Genomic DNA, 27,651 nt, shown 5'->3' on the forward strand with positions numbered 1-27,651 from the left:
AAGCTGGGCTGGGGCGCGTGAGCTGGAGGGAGGCCCCACGTGGTGGCGGCGGCTGCAGCAGCGCAGGGGCGGGCCCGGCCGGGGCGGCTTCTGGATAGGTGCTGCCTGGGCCCGGCCCCTCCAGCCCGGCAGAGGCGGGGCTGGCGGCAGCTTTCGCGCGCTGCCCGCGATTGGGCGGCAGCAGGTCGCTGGTTCCCGCCGCGGCCATGTCTCGGCAGAGCACCCTGCTCCGCTTCTTCCCCAAGGCCCCGGCCCCGGGAGCCGGCCCGGCCCGCTCCCCCCCGGCCAGGCGCAGGGGCTGGGCCTCCGGCGGGGCGGCCCCGGCTCCCCGCAGCGGCCCTGCTGCAGCTGAGACGGGGACGCCCGGCGGAGTCGCGGCCCGGGGGCCCGGGCAGGGGCGAAGCAAGGCCGCGCGGAGCGCCAGGTAACGGCGCCGGCGGGTGTTGGGGGGCGGTGTGTCCCGGCGGGGCTGCCGGAGCAAGAGGCGCCCTGAGGCCGGGTTCCCATCCTAGCCGTGGCTCAGCCCCCCGCCTGGCTACTGCACAGCCGGACTGGTGCCTGGGGTTCCTCTGCCACCCCGACCAGAGCCGCAGGCGTGCCCATGGAAACACGAGCGAGACCGTATTGTCCCGGCAGGGTGTGGAAAGTGCCGTTCACACGCGCAGCCCTGTAGCGAAGGCCCTGTTACACGGGAGAGCCCGTCTCGGCTGTTCATCTAGTGCAGATGCTCCTGTCGATATAGCACTATTGACATCGGGGTTAGGTCAGTTAGGTGGCTTTTTAACAACCCCCCCCCCCTCCTGTCCCCTCGCAATATAATTTCACCTACGTAAAGTTAGTAGTGTATACCTATCCTATAGCCACACACTAAACAAGGAGAAAACAAAATACTGAACAGCTGCTTCACTGAGCATCCTCCATCCTATGTGCTGAATGAGATGAGGGTATTGTGGAAGTTACTGTATCATGTGCATACGCACAAGGCTAACTTGAAATTGCATCCATAATTCTGGCATTTCCTAGCTTCTGAATGCTTAATCTTGTGATTTTTTTTCTAACAGTTTTCTTATCTGTAATTAATCATAACATTAACGACAATGCTCTAGATTCTTAACATGCAAATTTATGGTGGGGCACATAAACCTTTCATGTAAACGGTTACAGTGTTTATGTCTCTAATACAGAAAATCCATTTTCACTGAAACTGGCTTGTTGCTAGTAATGAATCAGTATTAATGTAGATGGAATAAAACTGTAAGCAGCTTTGAAGTCGTTTCTCCTAATGCACAGTGAAAATCATATTCAAAGAAACAGTGACTAGATTTTGAGGCATTTATGGAGGAACAGTTTTTCTTCTAGCTTAAGGAAACAATGGTGAATCAATTAGCATTTAGCTAACCTTTCCTGAATATCATTGCTTGTTTGTCTTAATATCTGATAATCAGCACTGTATTCCAGTTCTTGTTGATTAAACAATTGGAAAATGGCCTGCTTTTCAGAAGTACTCAGCATCCAACTGTTAGCTTCTGAAGTTTTTTTTTTGAAAGTTCTAGGTATCTTAGTGAGAATTGAGTTCTGTTTAAAAAAACAAAAACAAAAAACAAAAATCTGGCCTCAATTGTTAGTGTTAATGACTCTTGAAAATCTAAATTTTCCCTCTGAGTAAATTACGTCCAGTATTTTACACCCGCAATAGATAATCTACAGGGTTTCTTAGAGATGGGAGTGGAAGAACCTCACTTTGTTAAGTAGAAGTGTTTGCAAGTTTTGTTAATTCAGTAGCCAGCAAGACCTGTAGAGACTGAGGGTATGTCTAAACTATGTTCTATTTTCGAAAGAGGATATGCAAAGTCTGCGGGAATTCGCATATCTTCTTCCGATCTCACTTTTGAAAGCAGAGAGCTTTTGAAAGTAGTCTGGGCATGGTTTTTTTTCAGGAAGTCCCCCCCCCCAACCCCCCCCCCCACATCCAGACTACTTTCGCTTTCGAAAGTGAGATCGGAAGAAGATATGCAAATTCCCACATAATTTGCATATCCTCTTTCAAAAATAGAACATAGTATAGACATAGCCTAAGTGGTGCTGTAACTTTCATGGAAGGACTGACTTAAAGATTGGGGACTTGTCATCTGTTAATCAAGCTGTATCTTTGTGTTTGCAGTGTCTCCTGTGATTATTCACCTGGTGATTTGGTTTGGGCTAAGATGGAAGGGTACCCCTGGTGGCCATGTCTTGTGTATAACCACCCAACTGAAGGAACACTAGTCAGAGTGAAAGGAAAATCTTCCCGTGTGCATGTACAGTTTTTTGATGAGAGCCCAACAAGGGGCTGGGTTAGCGTTAAATACTTAAAGCCATATAAAGGTAAGAGGTATAATATGTAAATGTCTGAAAAGGGAACAGGAGAAAGGAAGTTTAGTCTAAATGAATAAACATGGGTCTGAGACTAAGGAACTTCTTCCTTACACTTCTGCTGACTTTGTGTAGGGAAAAATCCCGTTCCCATTGAACAGAAACTCACTGCTCTAAAGAGTTTTAAACAAGCACAAAAAGTTTGTCCTTTTTTGCTTCTTCCAGATATAGAGAACACCTATTGGATTTTTATGATGAATGTCAAGCCTGGTCTTCCCTGACTTTGCTGGAGAACCTTGGGAGGTCTCAAGGTTTGCCATTTGTCTGAGAACAATAGATTAGACACATGGTTGTCTTAAATTACTTAATCAACTGTCAGTTCTGGGGATCCTTAAAATTTTGGTTGGTTTAGCTAAGTACAACTTTGAAATGATATAAACGTGATTTGCAACGTGTGAATTTAGAAAAAATGAAAAAAAGAATATATCACTTTATCAAGAAACCACAAATCTCTATCATGACAAAATAAATCTTATGACAGCAGTAACTTGAATATATTTTGACTATGTAATTTTGATACAATTCAGAATTTAGATGGTGGTTTAATTATTCAGTTGGAACTTAGTTTGCATTTACCCCTCAGTAATTATGCTTTTCCAATCATACACCCTCAAATACATTGCACCTCCCTAAAGTATTCCTCTGTTCATCTATTTTGTGTTTAAATAATTGGGCAGTTTTCATTTTTTATAATTGCTGGCATGGAATCATAGAATCCTAGAGTTGGAAGAGACCTCATGAAGTCATCGAGTTCAACCCCTTGCTAAAATCTTCCCAGCCAGGGCTTTGTAAAGCTGGGGCTTAAAAACTGCTAGCAATGGAGATTCCACCACTTCCTTACATAACACATTCCAATGCTTAAGTCCACCTAGTGGAAAAAGTATTTTCTAATATCCAACCTGAACCTCCTCCACTGCAATGTGAGACTACTGCTTCTCATTCATCTGTCACCATTAAGAATAGTGCCTCTCTACCCTCTTTGGAACCGTCTCTCCTTTAGGTTTGAAGGCTTTTATCAAATCCCCCTTCTCTTTTATAGACCAAATAAGCCCAAATCCCTCAGCCTCTCCCTAATCATTTTTGTTTTCCTCTATTGGACTTTCTCTGGTGAGTTCACATCCTTTCTATAAGGGCCCATAATTGGATGCAGTACTGCAGGTGTGGCCTTACGGTACCAAATAGGAATAATCACTACCCTAGATCTGCTGGCAACGCTACTACTAATACAGGCAGTCCCCGAGTTACGCGGATCCGACTTATGTCGGATCCGCACTTATGAACGGGGCTTTTCTCGCCCCGAAACTCGTGGGCGGCGGGACCACCCAGACGTGCAGTGGTCCCGCCACCATGTCCTCCGGGGCGAGAAAAGCTGCTCCGGGTGTCCCTGGTCTGCTGGGGGGGGGGGGGGGTCCCCAACAGACCAGGGACACACCGAGCAAAGCCTTGGAGGCGCGGGACCCCGCCGCAGAGACGGCTTTGCTCCGGGTGTACCTGGTCTGCTCGGGGTGTCCCTGGTCTGCTTGCTGGGAGGGGTCCCCAGCAGACCAGGGACACCCCGAGCAAAGCCTTGGAGGCGCGGGAGCCTGCCGCCACTGTGGCTTTGCTCGGGGTGTCCCTGGTCTGCTGGGGACCCCTCCCAGCAGACCAGGGACCCCTCCCAGCAGACCAGGGACACCCGGAGCAAAGCCGCGGAGGCAGCGGGGTCCCTGCCGCCTCTGCGGCTTTGCTCGGGGTGTCCCTGGTCTGCTGGGGGGGGAGGGGCGCAGCTAGTGCGCCCCCCCCCCCCCCCCAGCAGACCAGGCTTTTGTGGTGGACGCCTGGGGTAGAGCAGCTGGGGTGCTGCCGGGTTGGTCCTGAGGGGACCTACCCGGCAGTGCCCCAGCTGTTCTGTCCCAGGCTCCAGATTCAGCGGCTGTTGAAACTGATCAGTGGCTGATTCCAGGAAGCTGGGGGCAGAGCAACTCTGCCTCGGGCTTCCTGTAGTCAGCCCCTGGTCAGTTTCAGCAGCAGCGGCTGAATCTGGAGCCAGTTCCGAGTTACGTACAAATTGAACTTAAGAACAAACCTATAGTCCCTATCTTGTACGTAACCTGGGGACTGCCTGTATATCCCAATACACTGTTAGCCTTCTTGGCTACAAGGGCACACTGTTGACTTGTATCCAGCTTCTCATCTGCTGTAATCCCCAGGTCCTTTTCTGCAGAACTGCTGCTTAACGAGTCAGTCCCCACCCTGTAGCAGTGCATAGCGTTCTTCTATCCTTAGTGTAGGACTCTTTACTTGTCCGTGTTGAACCTCATGATTTATTTAGACCCAGTCCTCCAATTTGCCTAGGTCACTCTGGACCCTGTCCCTGCCCTCCAGTGTATCTATCTCTTCCCCTAGCTTAGTGTCCTCTGAACTTGCTGAGGGTGCAATCCATCCCCTTATCTAATCATTAATAAATATGTTGAACAAAACCGGCCCTAAAACCAGACATCGAGCCTTTGATCACTACCCGTTGACCCATGATGATCTAGCCAGCTTTCTATCCATCTTACAATCCATTTATCCAACCCATACTTTAACTTGCTGGCAAAAATATTATGGGAGACCATATCAAAAGCTTTGCTAAAGTCAGGGTACACCACATCCAAGATATATCACTTCCCCATATCCACAGAGCCACTTACCTGATTGCCTTCTATGACAAGTTATGACTTGCCCTTGGCGAATCCATGTTGACTATTCCTGATTGCTTTCCCCTCATCCAAGTGCTTCAAAATGGATTCCTTGAGGATCCCTTCCATGAGTTTTCCAGGGACTGAGGTGAGGCTGACTGGTCTGGAGTTCCCTGGATTGTCCTTGTTCCCTTTTTTAAAGATAGGCACTACATTTGGCTTTTCCCAATTGTCTGGGACCTCCCATGATCACCATGAGTTTTCAAACATAATAGCCAAAGGCTCTGCAGTCACATTAGCCAACACCCTCAGCACTCTAGATGCATTAGATCTAGCCCAATGGATTTGTGTGTGTCCAGTTTTTCTAAAGAGATCTTAAACTGTTCTTTCTCCACTGAGGGGCTGCGCACCCCCTTTCCATACTGTGCTGGCTAGTGCAGTGGTCTGGGAGAAGATCGTGTCTGAGAAAATAGATGGTATGTCTACACTGCAGAATGTTTTCAGAAAAACTACTGTTTTTCCTAAAAAAAGTCACTTATGTCCACACTGCAATCGCATTCTTTCGAGAAAAAAATTGAAAGAACAGAGGGGTTTTTCTGACATTGCTAAACCTCTTTCTACAAGGAAGAAGCCTTGTTCCAAAAGAGCACTTTTGGAAAAAGGCGTGTGGGGATGGGGAAGAGGGAGTTCTTTCAAAAGAAGATGAAAGTGGAAAAAGCACAGGTGCCCTACTGGCCACCATCCATAGCACTCACAGCTTAAATGCGAGAGAGCATCCACGCTGAATGGACACTATCTTTCGAAAAAGATTGCTTTTTCAATGCGCTTTTGCTGTGTAGATGCTCTCTTTCAGAAGAAGGTTTTTCAGAAGATCTCTTCCGGAAAAGTTTCCTCTGAAAGAAGCCTGCAGTCTAGACATAGCTGGAGGCAATAAAAGCATTGAGTATTTCTTCTTTTCCCACATACTGTAAGAGATCCCACACCTTTGCTGACCACCTTCTTATTGCTAAAAAGCCTGTAGAAACCTTTCTTGTTACCCTTCACATCCCTTGCTAACTGCAATTCCAATTGCGCTTTGATCTTCCTAATTACACTTCTGCATGCTCAAGCAGTATATTCATACTCTTTCCTAATTATTTATTCAAGTTACCACTTCTTGTGAGCTGATTTTTTGTGTTTAAGCTTGCCAAAGGTTTCACTGTTAATCCAAGCTGGTCACCTACCATATCTGATTTTTTTTTTTTTTTTTTTTTTTTTTAACTACTGTACATTGGGATTTTTTTTTTACTGCACCTTCAGTAAGGCTTCTTTAAAGTACAGCCAGCTCTCCTGGATTCCTTTCCCTCTCCTGTTAAGTGTCCCAGAGGATCCTTCCCATCAGTTCCTCGAGAGAGTCAGTCTGCTTCTCTGAAGTCCAGGGAGTGTATTTTGCTACTTTCCTTTCTTCCTTTAGTCAGGGTCTTGAACTTGACCATCTCATGATCAGTGCTGCCCAGGTTGTCACCCACATCTAGTTTCCCTACTAATTCCTCTCCTGTTTGTGAGCAGCAGGTCAAGCTGAGCATGCATGGTCCCTGTTTGGTTTTTTTCAGCACTTTTACCAGGAGTTGTCCCCAGCATCTTCCAAAAACTTGCTGTATTGTCTGTGTTCTACTGTATTGGTCTCCCAACAGATGTCAGGACTATTGAAGTCCCCTATGAGAGCCAGGGCCTGTGATCTGGAAGCTTCTATCAGTTGTCTTAAGAAAGCCTCGTCTACCTCATCCACCTGATCTGGTGGTTTATAGCAGACACCAACCATGACATCACCCTTATTGCTCACACCTCTAAGCTTAACCCAAAGACTCTTTAGCGGGCTTTTCTCCTGTTTTTATACTGGTGTTCTCAGCAATCACATTGCCCTCTTACATACATTGACACTCCTTCACCTTTTCTCCCACATCCGTCCTTCCTGAACAGTTTATACCCGTCCACAACAGTGCTGCCGTCATATGAATAATCCCATCATATCTCTGTTATTTCAGTCAAATCATAGTTCTTTGTTCCAGGACATACGATTCTTTCTGCTTGTTTCCCAGGCTTCTTGCATTTATGTACCGACACCTTAGATAAATAGCTGATTGCCCTAACTTCTCAGTACAAATCAAGGATTCCTCCTCTGTCACGCCTATCCAGAAAGTCTTCATTTTCTTTGATGGAACACAGGGTTGATACTTGGGTCTCTAGTCCTTTAACCTTCTCTTCCAATATGGAGACATGGCACATCCTGTGCAGGTTACAACACCTTCTGTATCTTCCTCATAGCAAACCGATTCAAGAATTAAGTACAGCATTAGATTAATATATTAACATTTTTTCAGTTTACATGCAGAAGGATGCAAATAAGATCAATCATTTTTAAAATTAAATAAAAAATAAAGTGTCTTAAATTTCCATTTTTAATATTTTGAAATTCTTGGTTAACCTTTTAAAGATGGTAAAGGTAAAGAAATAGGTATTATATTGGTATAAGATGATTTGCCTTTTAATATAAATACAGTTCTTAGAATCTCTTTTTGGAAGAAACTAGGTAGATAAGTTACATATGGTCTTTTGTTTGGTATAGTTCAGAAAATCTGCTTTATAGACACTAGATTTTATATATATAAATAATGTGGGCACATAAGATGTGTGAAACTGCAAGCCTTACATCTGCAGATGATCAGAATTGGCCTTTGTGTCTACTCAAATGAACATGCAAACAAGATGATTGTGTAATTAAACCAAAAATTGACCTTTGAATGTCAACACAATATTTGCGACTCTGACAGTAGTAGGGGCCAAATGACTGCGAAATATTTTGTATGTATATTATGGGTTCAAAGATAAGGATTGTTCCTTAATACAGTAAAACCTGTGCTATCTGGCACTTAACTACAGTAAAACTCCAGTGGTCCAGCATCTAATGGTCCGGCACCATCTGGAACCTGGAAGTGCTCCGGGCAGCTGGGCAATTGGAGCTGCTCTGCCCCCAGCTTCCCCGATTCAGCTGCTGCTGCTGACTCGGGGAAGCCGGGGCAAAGCAGCTGGGGTGCTGCCGGGTTGGTCCTGCAGCGCCGAAGGGCACCCCCCCACACACACACACACTCCACTCCAAACCCCTCATAGCCCCCCCTGCCGATAGTCCAACATATTTGATAATCTGGCACCCCCTGGGTCCTAAAGGTGCCAGATTATCGGAAGTTTACTGTATCCGGAAAACTTTAGAAACTGGCAAATTTCCTATTAGGCCAATACAGTTCACCAATCTACTAACCATTAACCTTTCTGAAGCCACCCAGTATCTTCTAAAACAGTGATGGTTGCGGATATTTCTCCCCAGGGTCGTGGCACTTTGATCCGGCCAGGGTCGGCTGCATGGCACTTTGATCTGGCCGGCGCGAGGCTGGGCGCAGCCTCATGGCACGCCACTATGATCCAGCCAGTCGGGAGCTGGGCCAGGTAGCTGGCGGCCCCTGAGGCATGGGGGTCGCGCGCTACTGTGCTTGACCTTTCTGGGACCCTCAGATAACCGGAATTTTTAGATAATTGGAACGCCCTAATCCCCAAGCGTGCCGGATAACACAGGTTTTATTGTAGGGTGTTTGTAAAATATTTATACTCTGATGTTTTGTATTGAATGAGCAATGCAATTAGAATAATAACATTAAAAATATTTAATTACAAGTTCAGAAAAAAATTATTTAAAAGCAATGAGCAATTTTAGCTTAGTTTTTCTAGTCATAATTGTAAAACACTTTGTTCTGCATTACTGCTGGCTAAGACTATTCTCATCACACATACAGATGGTCCCTGAGTTACGAACGCGTTGACTTACAACCGTTCGTACTTACGACCAACCTCCCATTAAGTGCATTACAGCCAGTCCCCGAGTTATGAATGCACGATCTTCGCTTACGAACAGTGTGGTCACATTTAAATGAATGGAGTCCGACTTACAAACAGATCAAGTTACGACCAAGTGTTTGGTATGTAACTCGTTCGTAAGTCGGGGACTATCTGTACTGAATTTCGGGGGGGAAAAAAGACTTTTATTAACTTTTTTTATATAAAATATAAAAACATATATAAATATAAGAAATGGAAATGCCACATGAATAACAACATTGTGTATTATTTATAAAACCAGTAAACCAAACCAAACCCAGTTAAGATCATGCAAGGCATCAATTATTAAAGTTATTAAGCAGATGAATAAATGAGAACATAACCTATGAGTATTGGGGAGTCATTTATACTAAGCTGTAAAAGTATGCAAGTTCTTCTAAATCAGTAGTCCCCAGACTTGAGGGCTGCAGCACCCCTTACCCCTTTCCGTGCTCCCTCCCCCCTGTGGAGCTGGGGTGAGGTTGTGAATGTGGCTGAGGCCAGGGACTGAGCTGGGGTAGGGATGGGAGTGGAGCTTCAGTCAAGCTAACAGCTGGGATCATGGCCACATGTGGCTCTGCTCCTGGCCCTGTCCCCAGCATTGGCCCTGGTCTGGAAATAGAGCTACAGCTGAGGCTGGAGATGGGGGCAGGGCTAGTAGCAGAGATGTGCTGGGGATGGGGCAGAGAACCAGAGTCGAGGCTGGGGGCTGGACTAGAGTAGAACTGGAGGTGGGAAGAGATTGGGTGGCACTCCCGTTCCACCCTTCCTTAGGGGCTGGCCCCAGCTGTGCGTCTCCATTTCTCTACCCCCCGGTGGGGTGTGCCCCCTGTTCTAATTGAAAAACCTGTGTGTAGAAGCTGGATTATTCAACCCCAGTTTCTTAAAGTGATCCCAGAAAGGGCATAAGTCTCTGTTGAATAGGTCCCATTCCCAGATCATGGTCTCAGTTTGACTTTCCATGCTGACATTGTAAAATGTCATTTTTCAACTATTACAGATACAGTTAGATATAACATAACATTTGCAATTAACTATATTCTTGGTTTAAAATTTTCTTAGTTTTGATCTGACTATCCAATTCTAAGTGAGATTTATCCAGAATTTGTGCTCTAGGTACACTTTTTACTGGATAGTAATACAAACTAATCCTCTACTTCAGGCTGAACACATACATTTACGTGTTTGTTCCATCTGATTTTAATCTCATATTAGATCTCAAAAATGCTGGATGATATTGGTGGTCTGAACCATATTTATTTAAATGGGGAGAGAGCATCTACAATAAGACTGGTCTCATGCTAGCCTTTGCTTCATGTTCTGACATATTATTTGCATATTATTTGTAGGGTCAGCAGTTAAGGAAACAGAGAGGGGAGGTATGTTTTATAGTTCAAAGCCTGAAATTAAGAGAGCAATGGAAATGGCAGATGATGCTATGCGCAAAGATAAAACTAAGCGGCTTGAACTGGCAGTATGCAATGAACCTTCAGATGCTGAAGATGAGGAAGAGATGGAGGTAACTTTTTCCCATTTTCTGTGATTGCATTGCAGAAATGGTGTTAGAACTGAGAAGAGGAGCTTGCGTTTGTTATGCGTATCTTATCTTTTTCCTTTCTCAAATAACCCCTTTCGTTGTCGGAATCAGGAATAATCCAGAAATAATATGGATTCTAATGAAACTAGCTAATAGCCAAAGAATAGCATTCCTGCGTATTAAAAAATAGTCCTGTAGCACCTTACTCATGTGGGGAAGTGGAGTTTCCCCATGAAAGCTCATGATACCATACGTATATTTTTGTTGGTCTCTAAGGTGCTACAGGACTACTTTTTTTTTTTTTTTAAGTTAGAGTAACAGTTACCCTTCTGAGACTTTTATTCCTGTATATGTCTCATGCAGTATTTTCTCTGATTCTTCTGCATGCCTTTGAATGTTCCATAATTGCTCCCTATGCTTTTCTTGTGCAAATGGTCCATATAAATCATTGGTCTTAATGAAGATATGTGGGCACCCTCACTGGCAAACTTCTGTCATGTATGTGGAAAATTGAGTGTTTGTTCATACTCATGTTTCCTGGCCAGTTTGCAATCCATGGCAATACATCTCACCCTATGTCCATTTCGTCTTTCAAGTCTGTTAAGGAAACCATTCTTTTATGGAAAACTTAAAAAAACCCAACAATTAGTCTAGTAGCATTATTTTACAGTCAGTTACAGATTTTGTTTCAAGAAAAACATCAAACACAGAACCTCTTAGTTGTGTTCGTCACAAAAATAACCTTAAAACATATCCTAATGGCTGTGTTCCACTTCAGCAGAAGTTTGGGGAACCTAGCCCTTGTCTCTTGGAGACAGACATAAAATGCATTTGGGATATGTTAATTAAAAATGCTGTGGTTATGATGGATGGTTGTGATGAGGAGATAGATTCTTGCAGGCCTTCCCATATTTAATACCTAGTTTAATAGGTACTGTTTTATCAGTTGATCTCAATGCTTTACAAAGGAGGTCAATATCATTATGCTCATTTTACAGATGGGGAAACTGGGCCAAGTTACTTCGCCTCTCCCTCAGGCTTGGTAGATAAATGTTTGAACGTAGATTATAATCCCAGGACTCCTGAGCCTTACTGTAATGCTCTACTAACTACATTGCACTGCTGAGGATGGCGTTCTGACAGCTGGGTGTAGCAGATAGGATACTAGACTGGAAGTCTTAAAACTTGTTCTCTGTTTCCTATTTTACCACTGAATTCCCATGTAAATGATTTCCTATAAAATGGGGATATTTATCTATCTCTGAAGCTGTTTGTGAATGATGGAATGCTATACAAGTGGGCTACGTCTACACTGGCCCCTCTTCCGTAAGGGGCATGTAAATTTCAGCAGTCGTCGTAGGAAAATCCGCGGGGGATTTAAATATCCCCCGCGGCATTTAAATAAAAATGTCCGCCGCTTTTTTCCGGCTTTTAAAAAAGCCGGAAAAGAGCGTCTAGACTGGCCCCGATCCTCCGGAAAAAGTGCCCTTTTCCGGAGGCTCTTATTCTTACTTTGAAACATTTATCTTACTTTGAAGTAAGAATAAGAGCCTCCGGAAAAGGGCACTTTTTCCGGAGGATCGGGGCCAGTCTAGACGCTCTTTTCCGGCTTTTTTAAAAGCCGGAAAAAAGCGGCGGACATTTTTATTTAAATGCCGTGGGGGATATTTAAATCCCCCGCGGATTTCCCTACGACGACTGCTGAAATTTACATGCCCCTTACGGAAGAGGGGCCAGTGTAGACGTAGCCGTGCTGTCTAGCCATAATAAATGTATTATATTTTGAGGTGGTTCTGTTGAAGCATGGATTAAAGAATGAAGAAATTAGTGAGATCTAAGATCTTTCTGTTGAAGATCTCTACAATCATGGACCATGAAGAATCATGTTTGTAATTCTGAAAAGGGATCTAGGCTATAATTATTCCTGGTTTATTTTAGCTGGTGACTTGCAATAATAAGTTGCAGTCCACATGTAGCATATCGGGTGACATTAATGGTAAATACAAATGAGCAGTCAGACATAAATCAGAATTCCATTACAGTGTGCATCTGGTAAGGGATACTTATAACATCTTCTAGTGGTTTTGATTAAGCTCTGAATATTCAGTAACTAAAAACTGGAGAGAAGAAAACTGGGTTTAATGTTCTATATTTGTGCGGGAGAGGGCAGATACAAGTACATCTGACCACAAAGTAGGGCCAAGACTTCTCTTTTTAAAAAAAGAGGGGAGTGCTTAAACATGAATTTCAGAATTTAACTACAAACATGGATTTTTGCAAATTTTGGTGGACTCCTAATTGCCGTCTCTGCAGTAGCTATATAATACTGTACATAGATTATCATCACTAGATTCAGTGGGACAGCATCAACATAGTTTCACTTATGTTATAGTTAACTGCAGGGTGGACCTGATTAAATCAAATTGATTTAAATCACAGTCTATTTAATCATGGTTTTCCACATAAAAGTGCATTCTTGTTTGTTTATAACCTTAATACATATTCGTTGCAAATCAGAGATATATGTAGGTTTCACTTTTAGAGGTACATACTAGGCATTTTATACATTATACATTTTAAACAGTGGTTTCTTTTGAAAACTTTTCAGATTAGTTTTACAACTATATCAGAAAATGAATGATTGGTTATTTCATTTACCAAAGGTAAAGGAAGCAGATGTTTATGAAGTCATTGGAAGGTGAACTATTTCCAATTCAACAGGTTAATCACTAATATTTGGAGGATTTCCTATTAATGCTGTATTAGAACATCACCAGATGGATATTTAAATTGTTTTATTTAACTAAAACAACAATGTTAAGTATTCTGGAATTTTTTTCTTCAACAGCAAACGTATATTTTAAAACAAGCATATGAATTTTTGAATGTTGAACTAAATTATTTTTTTAAAATCAGATTTATTTGTTAAAATTGTTTTTAATTAAAATAGTTAAATGAAATCAGTGTTTATAAAAACACTGCTGGTACTGGACAACAGAATAGATTAGTTGATGATTGCTCTCTCCTTTTTTTTATCCTTGTAGATGATTAAGCAATTTACCTTTTGCTTTCCAACAGGTTAGTGAAAGTGCTTCTGGCAACAGTGAAGATTATGATAGCGAGGATGAGGAGAGAAAAAAAAAGCTGCTGGGAAGCAAGTGGAGAAGTGGCGGGAAAGCTAAAAAACGAAGAGTGTTGGACTCCGACAGTGATAATGAAGGTTCAGATGAAGAGTTTAAGCCAGATGCTAAAGATGAAGCAAGCAGTGATGAAGCAAGCAGCAGACTGGAGGAAGGTGAATCTGCCAGCTCTGAGTCAGACACAAAGATGGATACAGATGGTTCTGTGAAAGTCCCTTCTAAACGAAAGAGAGAATCTGACTTCAAGCCCACTAAAAGGAACAGCTTGGAAAAGGACCTTCCTGAAACACCAAAAAGAGCGGTAACTATTTCATTAGAAATCAAGTCAAGGCTTACCTCTTTTGTAGCACCTGAAAACTTTGAGTCTCAGCCAAATGTTAGCAGTGGAGGAGTTAGTAGTTCTAATATATGGGAACATGATAAACTTGAATGGCTTCAGGAAGGGAAAAAAAGAGATGGATGTAGAAGACGGCAAACTGATCCTCATTATGACCCAGGTACCCTTTATGTGCCAGATGACTACCTTAACAAGTGTACCCCAGGAATGCGGAAGTGGTGGCAGCTAAAGTCTCAAAACTTTGATGCTGTAATCTTCTACAAAGTTGGGAAGTTCTATGAGTTGTATCATATGGATGCAGTCACTGGTGTAAATGAGCTGGGACTGATATTTATGAAAGGTATTTGGGCCCATTCAGGTTTTCCAGAAATTGCATTTGGCAGATTTTCTGATGTTCTAGTACAAAAGGGGTACAAAGTAGTCCGGGTTGAGCAGACAGAGACTCCTGAGATGATGGAAGCACGCTGCAGATCCCTGGCCCACCCAACGAAGTTTGACAGGGTTGTACGCAGAGAAATATGCAGGATAATTACCAAAGGAACACAGACCTATGGTGTTCTGGATGGTGAACCTTCTGAGGAACTTAACAAATACCTTCTCAGTGTAAAAGAAAAAGTTGAAGACTCATCTGGGCACTACCGTGCATATGGTGTCTGTTTTGTTGACACATCAGTGGGAAAATTTTCTGTGGGCCAGTTTCCAGATGACCGCCACTGCTCAAGATTCAGAACTTTGGTGGCACACTACACTCCTGTGCAGATCCTGTTTGAGAAGGGAAATCTGTCTGCTGACACCCACAAGATACTAAAGGGCTCACTGTCGTCTTCCATGCAAGAAGGCTTGATCTCTGGCACCCAGTTCTGGAATGCATCTAAAACATTGAAAACTCTAATTGAAGAGGGATACTTTGAGGATAAGCAAAATGTTGATAATGGGTTTATTTTGCCGCCTGTGATCAAATCCATGACATCAGAAAGTGACTCTCTGGGTCTTACTCCTGCTGAAAACTGTGAGTTAGCCCTGTCTGCTCTTGGTGGATGTGTCTTTTACCTCAAGAAATGCCTTATTGATCAGGAGCTTTTATCTCTGGCAAACTTTGAGGAGTATGTTCCTGTGGATATTGATGTTACAAAAGCTAAGGGATCAAACAGTTTTTTTGCTAAAACTAATCAGCGGATGGTGTTGGATGGGGTGACGCTAACAAACTTGGAAATCCTGCAGAATGGAACTACTGGCACTACAGAAGGCACATTGCTGGAAAAGATTGACACTTGTTGTACCCCTTTTGGAAAGCGACTCTTGAAACGGTGGATATGTGCACCCCTCTGTAATCCACATTCTATCAATGATCGTTTGGATGCAATTGAAGATCTTGTGGCAGTTCCTGATAAAATGTTTGATGTTAGTGAATGCCTGAAGAAACTTCCAGACCTTGAAAGGCTCCTGAGCAAAATTCACAGTATTGGATCACCACTTAAAAGTGACACTCATCCAGACAACAGGGCTATTTTTTATGAAGAAACCAGATACAGCAAAAAAAAGATCACTGACTTCTTGTCTGCACTGGAAGGATTTAAGATAATGCTTGAGACCATAGAGATTATGGAAGAAATTGCTGCTGATTTCAGATCTAAAATACTTAAGCAGTTAGTCACCCTCAAGTCTAAAAATCCAGAGGGCTGTTTTCCAGACCTGAGTGCAGAACTGAAAAGATGGGATACTGCTTTTGATCATAATGAGGCTCGAAAGACTGGAGTGATCACACCTAAGGCTGGATTTGACCCAGATTATGATACAGCATTAAAGGATATTACAGACATTGAAGAGAAACTTCAGGAATATTTAGTTAAACAACGCAAACGACTTGGACTCAGAGCTATGCTGTATTGGGGAGCAGGCAAAAACCGCTACCAAATGGAAATCCCAGAAAATGCAATATCACATAATTTGCCTGAGGAATATGAACTGAAGTCCACCAGAAAGGGTTATAAACGTTATTGGACCAAGGAGATAGAGAAGATGCTGGCAGAGATGGTCAATGCTGAAGAACGGAGAGATGCAGCCCTGAAAGACTGTATGAGGAGACTGTTCTACAACTTTGATAAAAATAGCAAGGACTGGCAAACAGCAGTGGAATGCTTTGCTGTATTAGGTAAGACTTTTTAAATTGCTTGTTAAGATAATTGTCCTATTATATGATTGTAGGGAAATAAAATCCTGTTTAAGCTATATGTTTAACAGGCCTGCCACATTGTCTGGCCCAGCTGAGCTGGAGCTCCTCTTACCCGTGGTGTGCTGTGGGCAGTGGACTGATTTGGCTGGGCTGGGGTGCTGGTTAACTGGTTTCACAAGGAGTAACGGTAGTTCGGAATAGGAAGCCTAATCCGAACTACCTAGTCCGCACTACGGAGTCCGCACTAGCGGACATTTAAAAATGGCGGCGCCCGGCAAGATGCAAATGAAGCCCAGGAAATTCAAATCCCGGGCTTCATTTGCAACTCTGGTTGCCTACATTACCACCCTAGTTCGAACTAGGGTGGTAGTGTAGACATACCCCTAGTGTTCTGGGACTGGGGCTGGCAGAGGCAGTTCCTTGGGAGTAGGACACCTAAAATAGGTGTCAATCATATTTGTTGGGATGAGTTCCCTGCTTATCTGGCCCTTGCCAAAAAGCAGGGTTCTCCAGTCTGAGGCAATTAAAAGCTTAGGAAAGGATTACATTTAAGGAGTGCACAGCTGTGGTGACCATGCGTTGAAGTTAGAGCCATAAACATTCCAGCTGTGGGATGTATTAGGCTGAAATAACATTAATTTGATTGTATCCATCATAATAGGACAACGGACTTTTAATATTTTAAAACTTCATTTGAAATTTATTAGAATAATGTAACTGAAAAACTTGTGACTCCCTTTTTGCTGTAAATTCATTGGTGTGGAAATCATTTTTCCCCATGTTTTCTGTCAGAACCCAGAGGGAAGCTAGCGTAAGATGCACAGTAACATACATATTTTAGTTAGTGTATTTGAGTTTTTGCCTTCTAACCAAAGCACTGGGCAAGATATTGAAGGCTTATATGTAATACCCAATAGAAGAAATTATTTCTGAGCAGCTCCAATAAAATCAGTTAGGTGGGAATACAAAATTTTTAGTCTCCACTAGTCTTCACTTCAGAAAATGTATTAGGTTTGCAAGGGTAATCTCCTGAGAAGAAGGGATCATTTATTTTTTAGAAACTCCTCTCAACTGCTGCATGCAAAATGAGAAATACAGGAATGGGGGATAATTTATAACAAATTAGAATGTTTCTAACTTTTGTAGATGTCTTGATGTGCCTTGCTCGCTATAGTCAAGAGAGTGATGGACCATTCTGCCGACCTGTACTTCTACTGCCAGAACTGAGTACTCCACCTTTCTTGGAACTTAAAGGTTCACGCCATCCATGCATTACAAAAACATTTTTTGGAGATGATTTTATTCCGAATGATATTGTGATTGGCTCCAAAAATGAAGATGAAGACTGCAATAGTGAAGCCTACTGTGTTTTAGTGACTGGCCCAAACATGGGTGGCAAATCTACATTAATGAGACAGGTGATTATGAAATATAGTTACTTAAAAAACCTTTTGTTCCAGGGTTCTAAAGAACATTACATCGAGGAATTAACTGCACCATTGAAACCTCCAGGTTGGAGTGTAGTCATACAGCCTGATCACGCTCAGCAACATGTCAGCAAATTGGGCTATAAAGTGAAAGATCTTCTGATTGAAAAATGCAACAAATATTTACATAAGAAGGATGTAACCTACCTAAAATAATTTAGCCAGAGAAACAAGATTGATACTCTTGTTTGCAGGAAGGGTGGCAGGGATTCTGTAATAAATGTAGGTGGATTCAGGATTTTATTATATTGGACAGTGTGTGCTTCTCATAACACACTACCTTTCTTGGGATAATGAAATATTTGGTGTTGGCAATTCACTACTTCCTCTCTCTCAAAACTATTTCCTGCAGTCTTGTTTCTTCAGAGATCTGTCTGATTATTAGGTAGGTTCAGTTTTACTTAACTTGAGATCTGACACTCTTGTAAACTTAGCTGGCATTTAAAGTAATGTAACATTTGTGGGGGAAGATGTAGTTTGGTTCTTACTGTGGAACTAAATCACTGTGCAAAGCATGTGGGAGGAGAAAAGTAGGTCAGTAATATGCTTTTTTTCCTTCTGCAGGCTGGCCTTTTGGTAATAATGGCTCAATTGGGATGCTATGTACCTGCTGAAACTTGCAGGCTTACTCCTATTGACAGAGTATTTACAAGACTAGGTGCCTCGGACAGAATTATGTCAGGTGAGTTCCTAAAATTTGTACAAATATATAACTGAGTAGGTGGTAAAAGTCCTTGAATAGATTCAAATTATTCATTTGGTAGTTCTTTAGGGGGGCTGAAGCAATAGCATGGGTTCCCCAATGCTAGGGAGGTGGGGAACCTAAGGCCCGGGGTCTGGATGCAGCCCCCAGCTTGCCTGGATCTGGCTCCTGAAGCTCAGAGGAACCTGTACTGGCATTCCAGCCCCCCTGTCTACCTCCCACAGTACTGGAGCAGACAGATTCTACCAGCCTGGGCCTCTCTCAACTCTGCTGGGCGAGGGGAATGTGAGGAGTGTTTTTCTCCTTCTCAGTTGGGGGCCATGTCAGTGAGGGGTTGTGGGTATTTTTTTTCTTCTAAACTTTGTGTGGCTCCCGATTTTTTTTTTTCTCCTGTGGGTCAGCAGCCCATGACCCAAAAAAGGTTTCCTACCCCCCTCCCCCCCCCCGCTCTAGATATTTGGGTACAATTCTGCTCCCTTGCTACTGGATCAAGTCTGAGGCCTGAAGCTGTGTATGTCATCCTGCATTAAAGAGACTAACCAGCTACAGTTTTTCACTTGCTTGTCTCATGGTGGAGAGGGGTGACTGTCAGGGCTGAAACAGGACCCTGTGTGTGGATATTCTACATGCTTGTCCATTATGTCTGGGAGACCAGGATTACTCTTGATTACCCTTGAAATTGAAGTCTACATTGGGAGACAAATTTTGAGGTATCTGAAAATTAAACAGCTGATGCCAAGTCCACGTAATCTCTCTATATGAAAAAAAAAGTCCTGTGGGATGACAGTGACATCATCATGTCACTGTGTGTCCTGCTGTCCTCTCTGCTCTGCCTCCTCCCTCCTTCCCCCTCCCTGGTACTCCAGCGGGGCAGGAGGGAGCCCGGGAGCATTGTGCCCTCCCCCCTTGCAGGGGGCCCAGGAACCACATGCCTTTGTCCTCCTTCGGGGGTCCAGAGCAGGGAGGCCTTCCTCTTTCCTTCTCATGGGAGGGTGGAGGTTGGACCCCCACACTCCAAGCCCACTCACTCACCAGCCTGCCAAGACCCTGCACCTCCAGCCTGTTCCTTCACGCTCCCCCTGGCCAAACACCTACCCCCAGCCTGCTCCTGCACCCTGCCTTTGGCCACACACTTATCCCTAGCCAGATACCAACTCCCTTCTCTCTGGGGAAAGGGTGAGTATAGCGAGCAGGGGGCATAGCAGTCTTTTCTGGGTACTTTGGAACAGAGATAATTAACTATTTTGTCAACTTCATCTGCCTCAAGTCTCCAAAACAGAGTGGCTTGTGTTAAGGGTCTTGTCCAGGTTCTGATGTCAAAATGCCTCTGTTTGAGTCCTGTTTACTCAGAGAATGGAGAAAAGTAGGGCTCATAGATTTCTTGAAATGTTTTATCTTAGCCATCTACTGAGAGAAAAGAGAAGGAAGCCAGGGCGGAAAATGTTGCCCAGCAGCAATTTGAGGGATGGCATGACTGTAGGGCACAGGTGTAAGTGTCGGGGGGGTGGGGACATGAGGATTTATGGATTCATAAACTGAGCAGGAATAGCAGTCACCTTGTAATCCATCTTCCAGACGCTACGTCTAGACTGCAGAGTTTTTGCCCAAACCTTGCAGAGCGTCCACTGTGCAAGCACATTTTTGTGCAAGACTTAATTCTCTTTCTACAAGGAATAAGCCTTTTTGTGCAAGAGCTCTTGCAGTCTGGACGCTCTCTTGGGCAAAAGTGCATTGCTTTTCCAATGCGCTTTTGCAGTGTGGATGTGCTCTTGCACAATAAGTTTTTGCGCAAGATCTCTTCCACAAAAAGCCTGCAGTCTAGACGTAGCCTGAGATGCTGCTAGAGCTGTGGGTGCTGCTAGGCCACAAGCAGGAAGTAGACATAGACCAACCCTTTGCTGTAAAGCTGCTACAGAGGCTTGTGAAGACCTGCTCTATTGAACTGTCACTTCACTGCGTTCAGTTACTGCTGCTTGGGATTGTGGCTGAGTCTTCAAAATATCTGAAGTGACTGTACTGAATGGAGCTGATTGCGTGGGCTTGCTAGTAGGGGTGGAGAAACTGCTTACGCTATTAGTTGGTGGCGGGAGAACGCAGAGAATGTTTATTCCTGGCTTCAGAAGCAGGCTTTACCCAACTGATTCCTCTGGATAGGAGGAGTAGGATAATTCAGCTCTAGGTATGCCCAACAAAGGTGGTCAAACAATGCTTCTGAAATAGGTCGGGCTAGGAAAGGCCCCTTTAAAGGGCTAAGGCCAGAAGGAGAACAGAACTACTCAGTCTGCATATTCTGGATAATTTAGACTTCTGGCTGCATCAGGTCTGTTTGGTTGTACTAGGAATACAATCCATTCCTCCATAATTCATTTATTTTTTGTAGTGTATCATCTGTTTTCTGTATAATCTTTCAGAAAGATTTGGTCCTAATCTGAAAAGGTTGATATGTTTTTGTTGTAGAATCTCATCCACTACTAGTATAGAATCTCAAAAGCCAAGCAACTATAAAATATTGAATTTATTAATGAATTCTGGATATTGTCCTAACACAAAGTTAGAAAGATCCCATTTAGAGACAACTTGGGAAGTAGGGGTTTTGAATTTAAAATAGAGTTAGGGTTGTTCTTTTCTGTAATCCCTATAGATGTGGTTTTTAAAGGGTCCACAAGAAAGTATTTGAACCCTACTGACTGCATAATTCCTTTTTTTTTTTTTAAGCAAGTCTCGTATTTTTAGAACAGAAGCTCCATTTGGAGCCTGATTTAACCTCTCAATTCCAAGACTTAATCACGATTTGTAGTATTCAGGTATTGACACTGAAATACAAATGTAAAAATATTTGCACTCCAATGGATGACTACTTTTGTATAAAAAAAGTCATGGCATTTCTTTGCAGTCATGGAACTGAATATATACGGTCTTGGATTGGATTGGATTTTTAGCTCTTCAGTGTTAAATTTTATTTCTCTTAATGAAAAGTTCTTGCAGAAATTCCTTTCCTCTCTAAAGACATGATCTAGAGCAATCATAGCATTTAACATAGGCCCCTCAATTAGAACCTTAATCTTAGAAAACCACATACATATTGAATTAATGCAAACAGTAGCTAGAAGTGTGACTGTCAACATCAGCATTTAAACATTTAAGTGAGAGGTGAGAAAGCAGCTTCAAGGCAGTCAGCGGAAGGAGGAAAATTGATAGACCTGAAGAGTTAATTTAAAGCAGCAGCAAGTATTCAAAATTCTTTCTGAGAAGATGGAAGGTTTTTTTGGAGTCAGTTTTGCTGAGAAGTGTTGCTGGTTAAGTCTATATAAGATTTCCCTCTGCCCTCCCCTGACTGGGAGAATAAATTCATATTTTGGTTAATCTGGCTGTTTAAAAATAACCGCTGCAAAGTCTGTCATCTTGTATGTATGTTTGTGTGCGTTCAGAATTCTAACCAGGTGAGTCCCATTGAGAAAAAGGTCTTGCATTTTGTGATAGAATCGAAGTAGCAGTAACCTGTCTTTAGAAATAGCAGAAAGTTTAGGCCTAATTTTGTTGTTGTTGTTGAAGAATCTGTTGGATATTTGAATTTTATCTTAAATTGAAATCTGTAACAAGGGCTTTCTTTCTCCAAAATGTTAATAAAATGGAGTTAAATGTTATGACAAGCACCTGCTTAAATTTACCCATTGTTTGCTCAAGCTGTCATTGGGTTCTAAGCTCAGTTTTTCCTAGTAAGATGCTCTTGCGAAAGCTCTGGTCACAGAATAAACTGGAAACTTTCAGCAAGCTAACATATTGTATTGTTGAACTGTATGTCGTAGGTGCCTGCCTCTGCAAAACCTTGATACACTTTGAACGAAGCTTTGTTTTTGTCCTTTTTAGGAGAGAGTACCTTTTTTGTTGAACTGAGCGAGACTTCCAGTATACTCCAGCATGCAACAGAGCATTCCCTTGTGCTTGTGGATGAACTAGGTATTTGTACTTTTAAGTATGGAGAATACTCAGGAAAAATTGGAAGTATTAGTACATAAGCTAAATTATAACTGAATTGACATCAGATTTTGTGGATAACTTATGATTGGAATATTGGTATAGAAAGATATTGCGTGTACAGGATTGCGTGGGGGGGTTGTTATGTTGCATTATTCATCAAGAATACATACATGCTTTGAGGCCTAGAAGAAGTAGCTCAGTTGAAAGTCTGAGTAGGGGTGGAAGAACAAAGGATGTTATGGTAGGGTAGGGGTGTACTAGACTACCAAGATGAGGAGGAAGAGACATTTCTAGAACAAGTAATAAATAGCCAAAACATAAAACCTGGTTCTAATAGGGGACTTCTAACTACCCAGACATCTGTAGCAAAATTAATACAGCAGCATGATTTCTAATAAAGTCTAGTAATGTATGGGGGAGAATGCTTTGTTTCTGAAAATAACTGGGGGAGTGGCAGGGATAGCTCTTTTAGACTTTTTTTTTCCTGGCCAACAAGAGGAATTGGTTGCAAATCTGAAGATGGAAGACAATTTGGATGAAAGTGATCATGATTGGGATTGGTCCTGCCTGGAGCAGGGGGCTGGACTTGATGACCTCCTGAGGTATCTTCCAGCTCTGATTCTATGAAATAAAAGTTTGTGATCCTAAGGAAAGGGAGGAATGAGCAGCAGACTAAGCACAATGGAATTCAAAATAGCACACTAACAAATTTAGAGAACTAGTTAGTAAGATGCCAGGGGAAGAAAATCTCAGGGCTAAAGATATTCAGGAGAGTTGGCAGTTGTGTACACTGCCAACTTTCCTGATGTGATGGAAAACAGAAAGAATAATAAGCCAATATAACTTTCAGTGATCTAAAAATCAAAGTGAAGTCCTATAAAAATGGAAACATGGATGAATTGTTAAGGAGGGAAGACTAGAATAGGCATGTAAGTGACAATCAGAAAAGCTAAGGCAGAAAATATATACAGAAGTGTAACCACAAAAGATGGTGATATATCAGGCATAAGAGAAAGTTGAAGGAAAACTCAGGTCCTTTCCTTGGAAGGGAAGAGCTAATAACTGACAGCGCAAAAATGGTTGAGGTGTTTAATGTCTGTTTTGTCTTTACTAGAAGGTTAATGGTGACCATGTAATCATCACAATTAGTATTAATATGGGGTAAGAAACAAGCCAAAATATATTAAGAGCAGGTTAGATATTCAAGTTAGCAGGGCCTAGTAAAATTAATCATAGATGGTACTTTAAGGAACTAGCTGAAGCAATCTTGGAACCATTAGAATTTTTCTTTAGGAACTCATGGAGGACAAGTGAGGTCTTAAGAGACCAGAAAGGTAAGTATATTTTTACCCTTTAAAAAAAGAGAATCTGGAAAATTATAGATGAGTCAGACTAACTGGAAAGCTACTGGAACTAAAACCATTTATGAATACCTAGAGGATAATCGCTTATAAGAAATAGTGAGTATGGATTTATCAAGAATAAAGCATGCCAAACCAGCTTAATTTCCTTTGACAGGATTACTGGTGGAAAAACTATAGACATGTTATAGCTTGATTGGCTTTTGATGCAGTCTCAGATAATTCTTTTAGAACACTAGGAAAATGTGACTAATTTAGTAGCTTTTGGTTAAAAGGCTGTACTCCAAGTGACTGGTTTGCTGTCAACCCAGGAGACTGTATCTAGTCAAGCCCCACAGGGGTTCCAGGTTGAGTATTCAGTATTTTCATTGGCTTTGGAGAGAAGAGTATGCCTGTGAAATTTGCAGATGACACCAAATTGGGAGGGACTGCTAGCTATTTGGAGGACAGTTAGAATCCAAAATGATCTTATGTTACAGAATTAGTGTGAAATCAACAAGGTGAAAATCCTTAAAGACAAGTGCAAAGCACTAAGGAAGGAAAAAAATCAAATGTCCAACTGTAAAATGGGGAATAAATGGCTCAGTAGTAGTACAAGTGACAAGGATTTTGGGGTTATAATGGATCATAATCTGAGTCAACAATAGAGGGGAAGGGCTATTATTCTGGAGCTCATCAATACGAGTGTTGTCTTACATTATATTCCATACTGGTGAGGCTTCAGCTGGAGCCCAGAAGGAAAACAAAAACGGTAAGTTTAGAAAACTTGGTCAATGAGGAAAGGGTAGGAAAACTCTACGGCTCCGTCTACACTGGCATGATTTTGCACAAGAACTCTTTTGCAAAACTCTTCCAGAAGAGTGTCTACACTGGCATGTGCCTTTGCGCAAGAGTGTCCATGCCAGTGTAGACGCTCTCTTGCGCAAGAAAGCTCCGATGGACATTTTAGCCATCGGGCTTTCGTGCGCAAGAAATTCATGTTGCCTGTCTACATTGGCCTCTTGCACAAGAACAGTTGCACAAGAGGGCTTATTCCTGAGTGGGAGCATCATAGTTCTTGCGCAAGAAGCACTGATTTCACACATTAGAACATCAGTGTTCTTGCACAAGAACTCCACGCCAGTGTAGACAGGCAGCAAGTTTTGCGCAAGATCACACCAATGTAGACACAGCCTACTTGTTCAGTTCTGAGAAATGTCTGATAAGCCTTCAGCATGTTAAGAGAAGAGTGATCAGTTGTTCCCCACAGCTACTGAAGGGTAGGCTTAATCTGCCGCAAGAGGCATTAGAAAGATTTTTCTGAATATCTAACAAGTATAATAAGGGTAAATTAAGTTCTAGAATAAGCTTCAAAATCTGTTTTGAAATGTGTCACTTGGAGACTTAAGTGTTTGTTCTTATCAGGAATGGTCTACATGACCTCTTGCTCACCTTTCCAACTGCACATTTCTATGACTCCATTATAGATAAGGAAATAAAATCTAAGATTACAGGATAGGCCATGAAGCGAGTTAATGTACTAATAACAGTAGCATGTTGGATCTTTCAAAATGGATTAGCTGTAATGCTGCTGCTGTTTGTTCTTTAATATTGATGGATGTCCACTGAAAGCTGACTGCTTTCCAGTGGCCACCTTCCAGTGGCTACTGCAGGTCAGTCTTACCCTTGGAGCCACTGTTAAACTATTTTTTCCCTCCCCCATCAACCACTTCCTGCCACTGCGGTGGACACCTGACTGCTGTCAGGCATGGAATTAAGATTTGGGAGAGGGGATTGCTGAGGAATGAATATCCAAGGCAACTGCTGCCTTGGATTGCCCGTGCTAGTTAGTGATTTTATAATACCTATGCAAACAGCAATAGCAAAGAGATGCATCTAAAAAATAATGGGTATTTCACACAAACATTTGACATCTTGCGTAATCAGTATAATTGCTGGCACTTTTCCTCTATTCAGATAAACTGTTTCAAATCCACATCCTACTTTAGGTTGAATTGGCTTGTAAATTCTTAGTGCAGAATGAGCATCCACAGGGAGAATTAGGCTACATCTATACTAGAGCAGTGCCACCACATGCACAGCAGTAATCACTAGGTTCACTCATCAGCTAAACTACTCCTGTCTTTGGGAGAGGCAGTAGTTATGAGGGTGGGAGAAAGCTCTCCTAACAATAATACTGTTTACACGCATGCTTAGGTCAGAATAATTTGTGTCACTCACCCTTGAGGAATGTAAATTAAACCAAAACACCCCATACCATAGATGATCTTAATGTGGAATAAATCCCAACAGAGTTGTTTTGCACCATCTTTCCTGTGTAGATAAGCTGTTAGTTATTTAGTGGGCTCTACTTTTAGTGACATGTAAAATAACTTGAATCTGGCTTTAGTTATCCCTGGGTTGAACTTGTATTTTACTTAAAATTGTTCCTCCTCCTTTGGATGTGTGAAGGTTTTTCTTCTCTTGCAGGTAGAGGGACGGCTACTTTTGATGGTACCGCTATAGCAAGTGCAGTTGTTAAAGAACTTGCAGAAAATATAAAGTGTCGTACACTGTTTTCAACACACTATTATTCATTAGTAGAGGACTATTCACATAGTGCTGCTGTGCGACTAGGCCATATGGTATGTACAAACTGCTCAAGGAAAGGTATTTGCCTCACTTTGGAAAAAGGGGGGGTGTATAACATGTTCCACAATTTGCACAGAGCCTCAATTTTTTTTCTTTACCAGCAATCAAAAAAGGGGTCTTGAAAGGAGGAAATGTTTTATGTACACAATCTAAAAGCATTGAATAAGTATTTATTTAATTTTTAGGCCTGTATGGTTGAAAAGGAGAATGAAGATCCAAGCCAAGAAACTATTACATTCCTTTATAAATTCATTAGAGGAGCTTGTCCTAAAAGCTATGGCTTCAATGCAGCAAAACTTGCTAATATTCCAGAGGAAATTATCCAGAAAGGCCATAAAAAAGCCAGAGACTTTGAGAAAGTTACACTTTCACTGAGACTGTTTAGGTAAGCTTTCCTACATTTGTTTGTTTTTTAAAATTTGTTTGTTACCTCTCTAGCTGGCATAGCACCTAATTTTAAGTGGCTATGCTATAGCACAGACATTTTCTCAGTACAGGGGTGCTAGGGATCCATTCACCTATTTTTTTTTTAAGAGGTATGCCTTGGCAGTTCTGGGGTACTACATGACTTCAGGGAAACAGTCCTTGAAAAATGTATACAAAACCCATCAAGTATTTGAATAAGATGGCCCCTCCTCTCAAAATTAAAATTTCATTCGTCTCACAGTGGGAGACTGCAGTCAAAAGTAGGTTGTCTCCCTTATTTTGAAACACACTCATGATTCACCCTTAAAAGGTGAAGCCTGATTTACCTAGAAAACATTACTTAGTGAAGAACTTAATAGAATTTTTAAATATAGATGTTGTTTAGCACTGTGGACTTAATTTTTTTTCCCCTTTAGGCACCTTTGCCTGGTGGCAGAAAATGCAGGAAGAGATAAAGCTGTACATAAACTGATGACTGCGTTCAATAATCTGTAAGATACAGTAACAAGTGGCAACATGGTGGTTCTCTCACAAAGGTGGTTTGCAGACAACATTATGCTCTAATAAACTTTATTTTTTAAAAATGACCATTTTTCCATTGTCTTTCCTAGGAAATTAAACCCTTTTAATTCTTACCTACTCTCTACATAATGGTTATTGAATACTCCACAATATATTAAGTCTAGATGTTATGGTACATGCATACACTTTCAGGCTGTTGATTACCCACTGTCACCAATACACATAAATGGAAAAAAGCTATGAAACTGTATAGGGCTGTATATATACTTGTCTCAGTTTCATTATAGCAGGAAATTGCTGTGATTTTCGCTGTTGATATAATGTCCAGACTGTTTTTTAAAAAAACTAACAGTAAAATACAAGATTGTTTTGAGGAGA

The 27,651-nt window shown here is 42.1% G+C and overlaps 1 protein-coding gene across 1 annotated transcript; it reads left to right on the plus strand.

Moving 5' to 3' along the window:
• The first annotated feature begins 206 nt into the window (after window positions 1–206).
• Window positions 207–27,338, plus strand: MSH6 (mutS homolog 6). The gene is made up of 10 exons (XM_075925093.2): window positions 207–424; window positions 2,162–2,364; window positions 10,328–10,497; window positions 13,594–16,144; window positions 17,312–17,583; window positions 18,217–18,334; window positions 22,223–22,312; window positions 26,164–26,318; window positions 26,511–26,710; window positions 27,168–27,338. Exons 1-10 carry the CDS (start codon window positions 207–209, stop codon window positions 27,244–27,246), a joined length of 4,056 nt encoding a protein of 1,351 aa, XP_075781208.2. The 3' UTR covers window positions 27,247–27,338.
• The last annotated feature ends 313 nt before the right edge of the window (window positions 27,339–27,651 follow it).

The sequence above is a fragment of the Pelodiscus sinensis genome, chromosome 3 (genome assembly GCF_052426305.1).
Source record: "Pelodiscus sinensis isolate ZL-2025 chromosome 3, ASM5242630v1, whole genome shotgun sequence".
Lineage (NCBI taxonomy): Eukaryota > Metazoa > Chordata > Testudines > Trionychidae > Pelodiscus > Pelodiscus sinensis.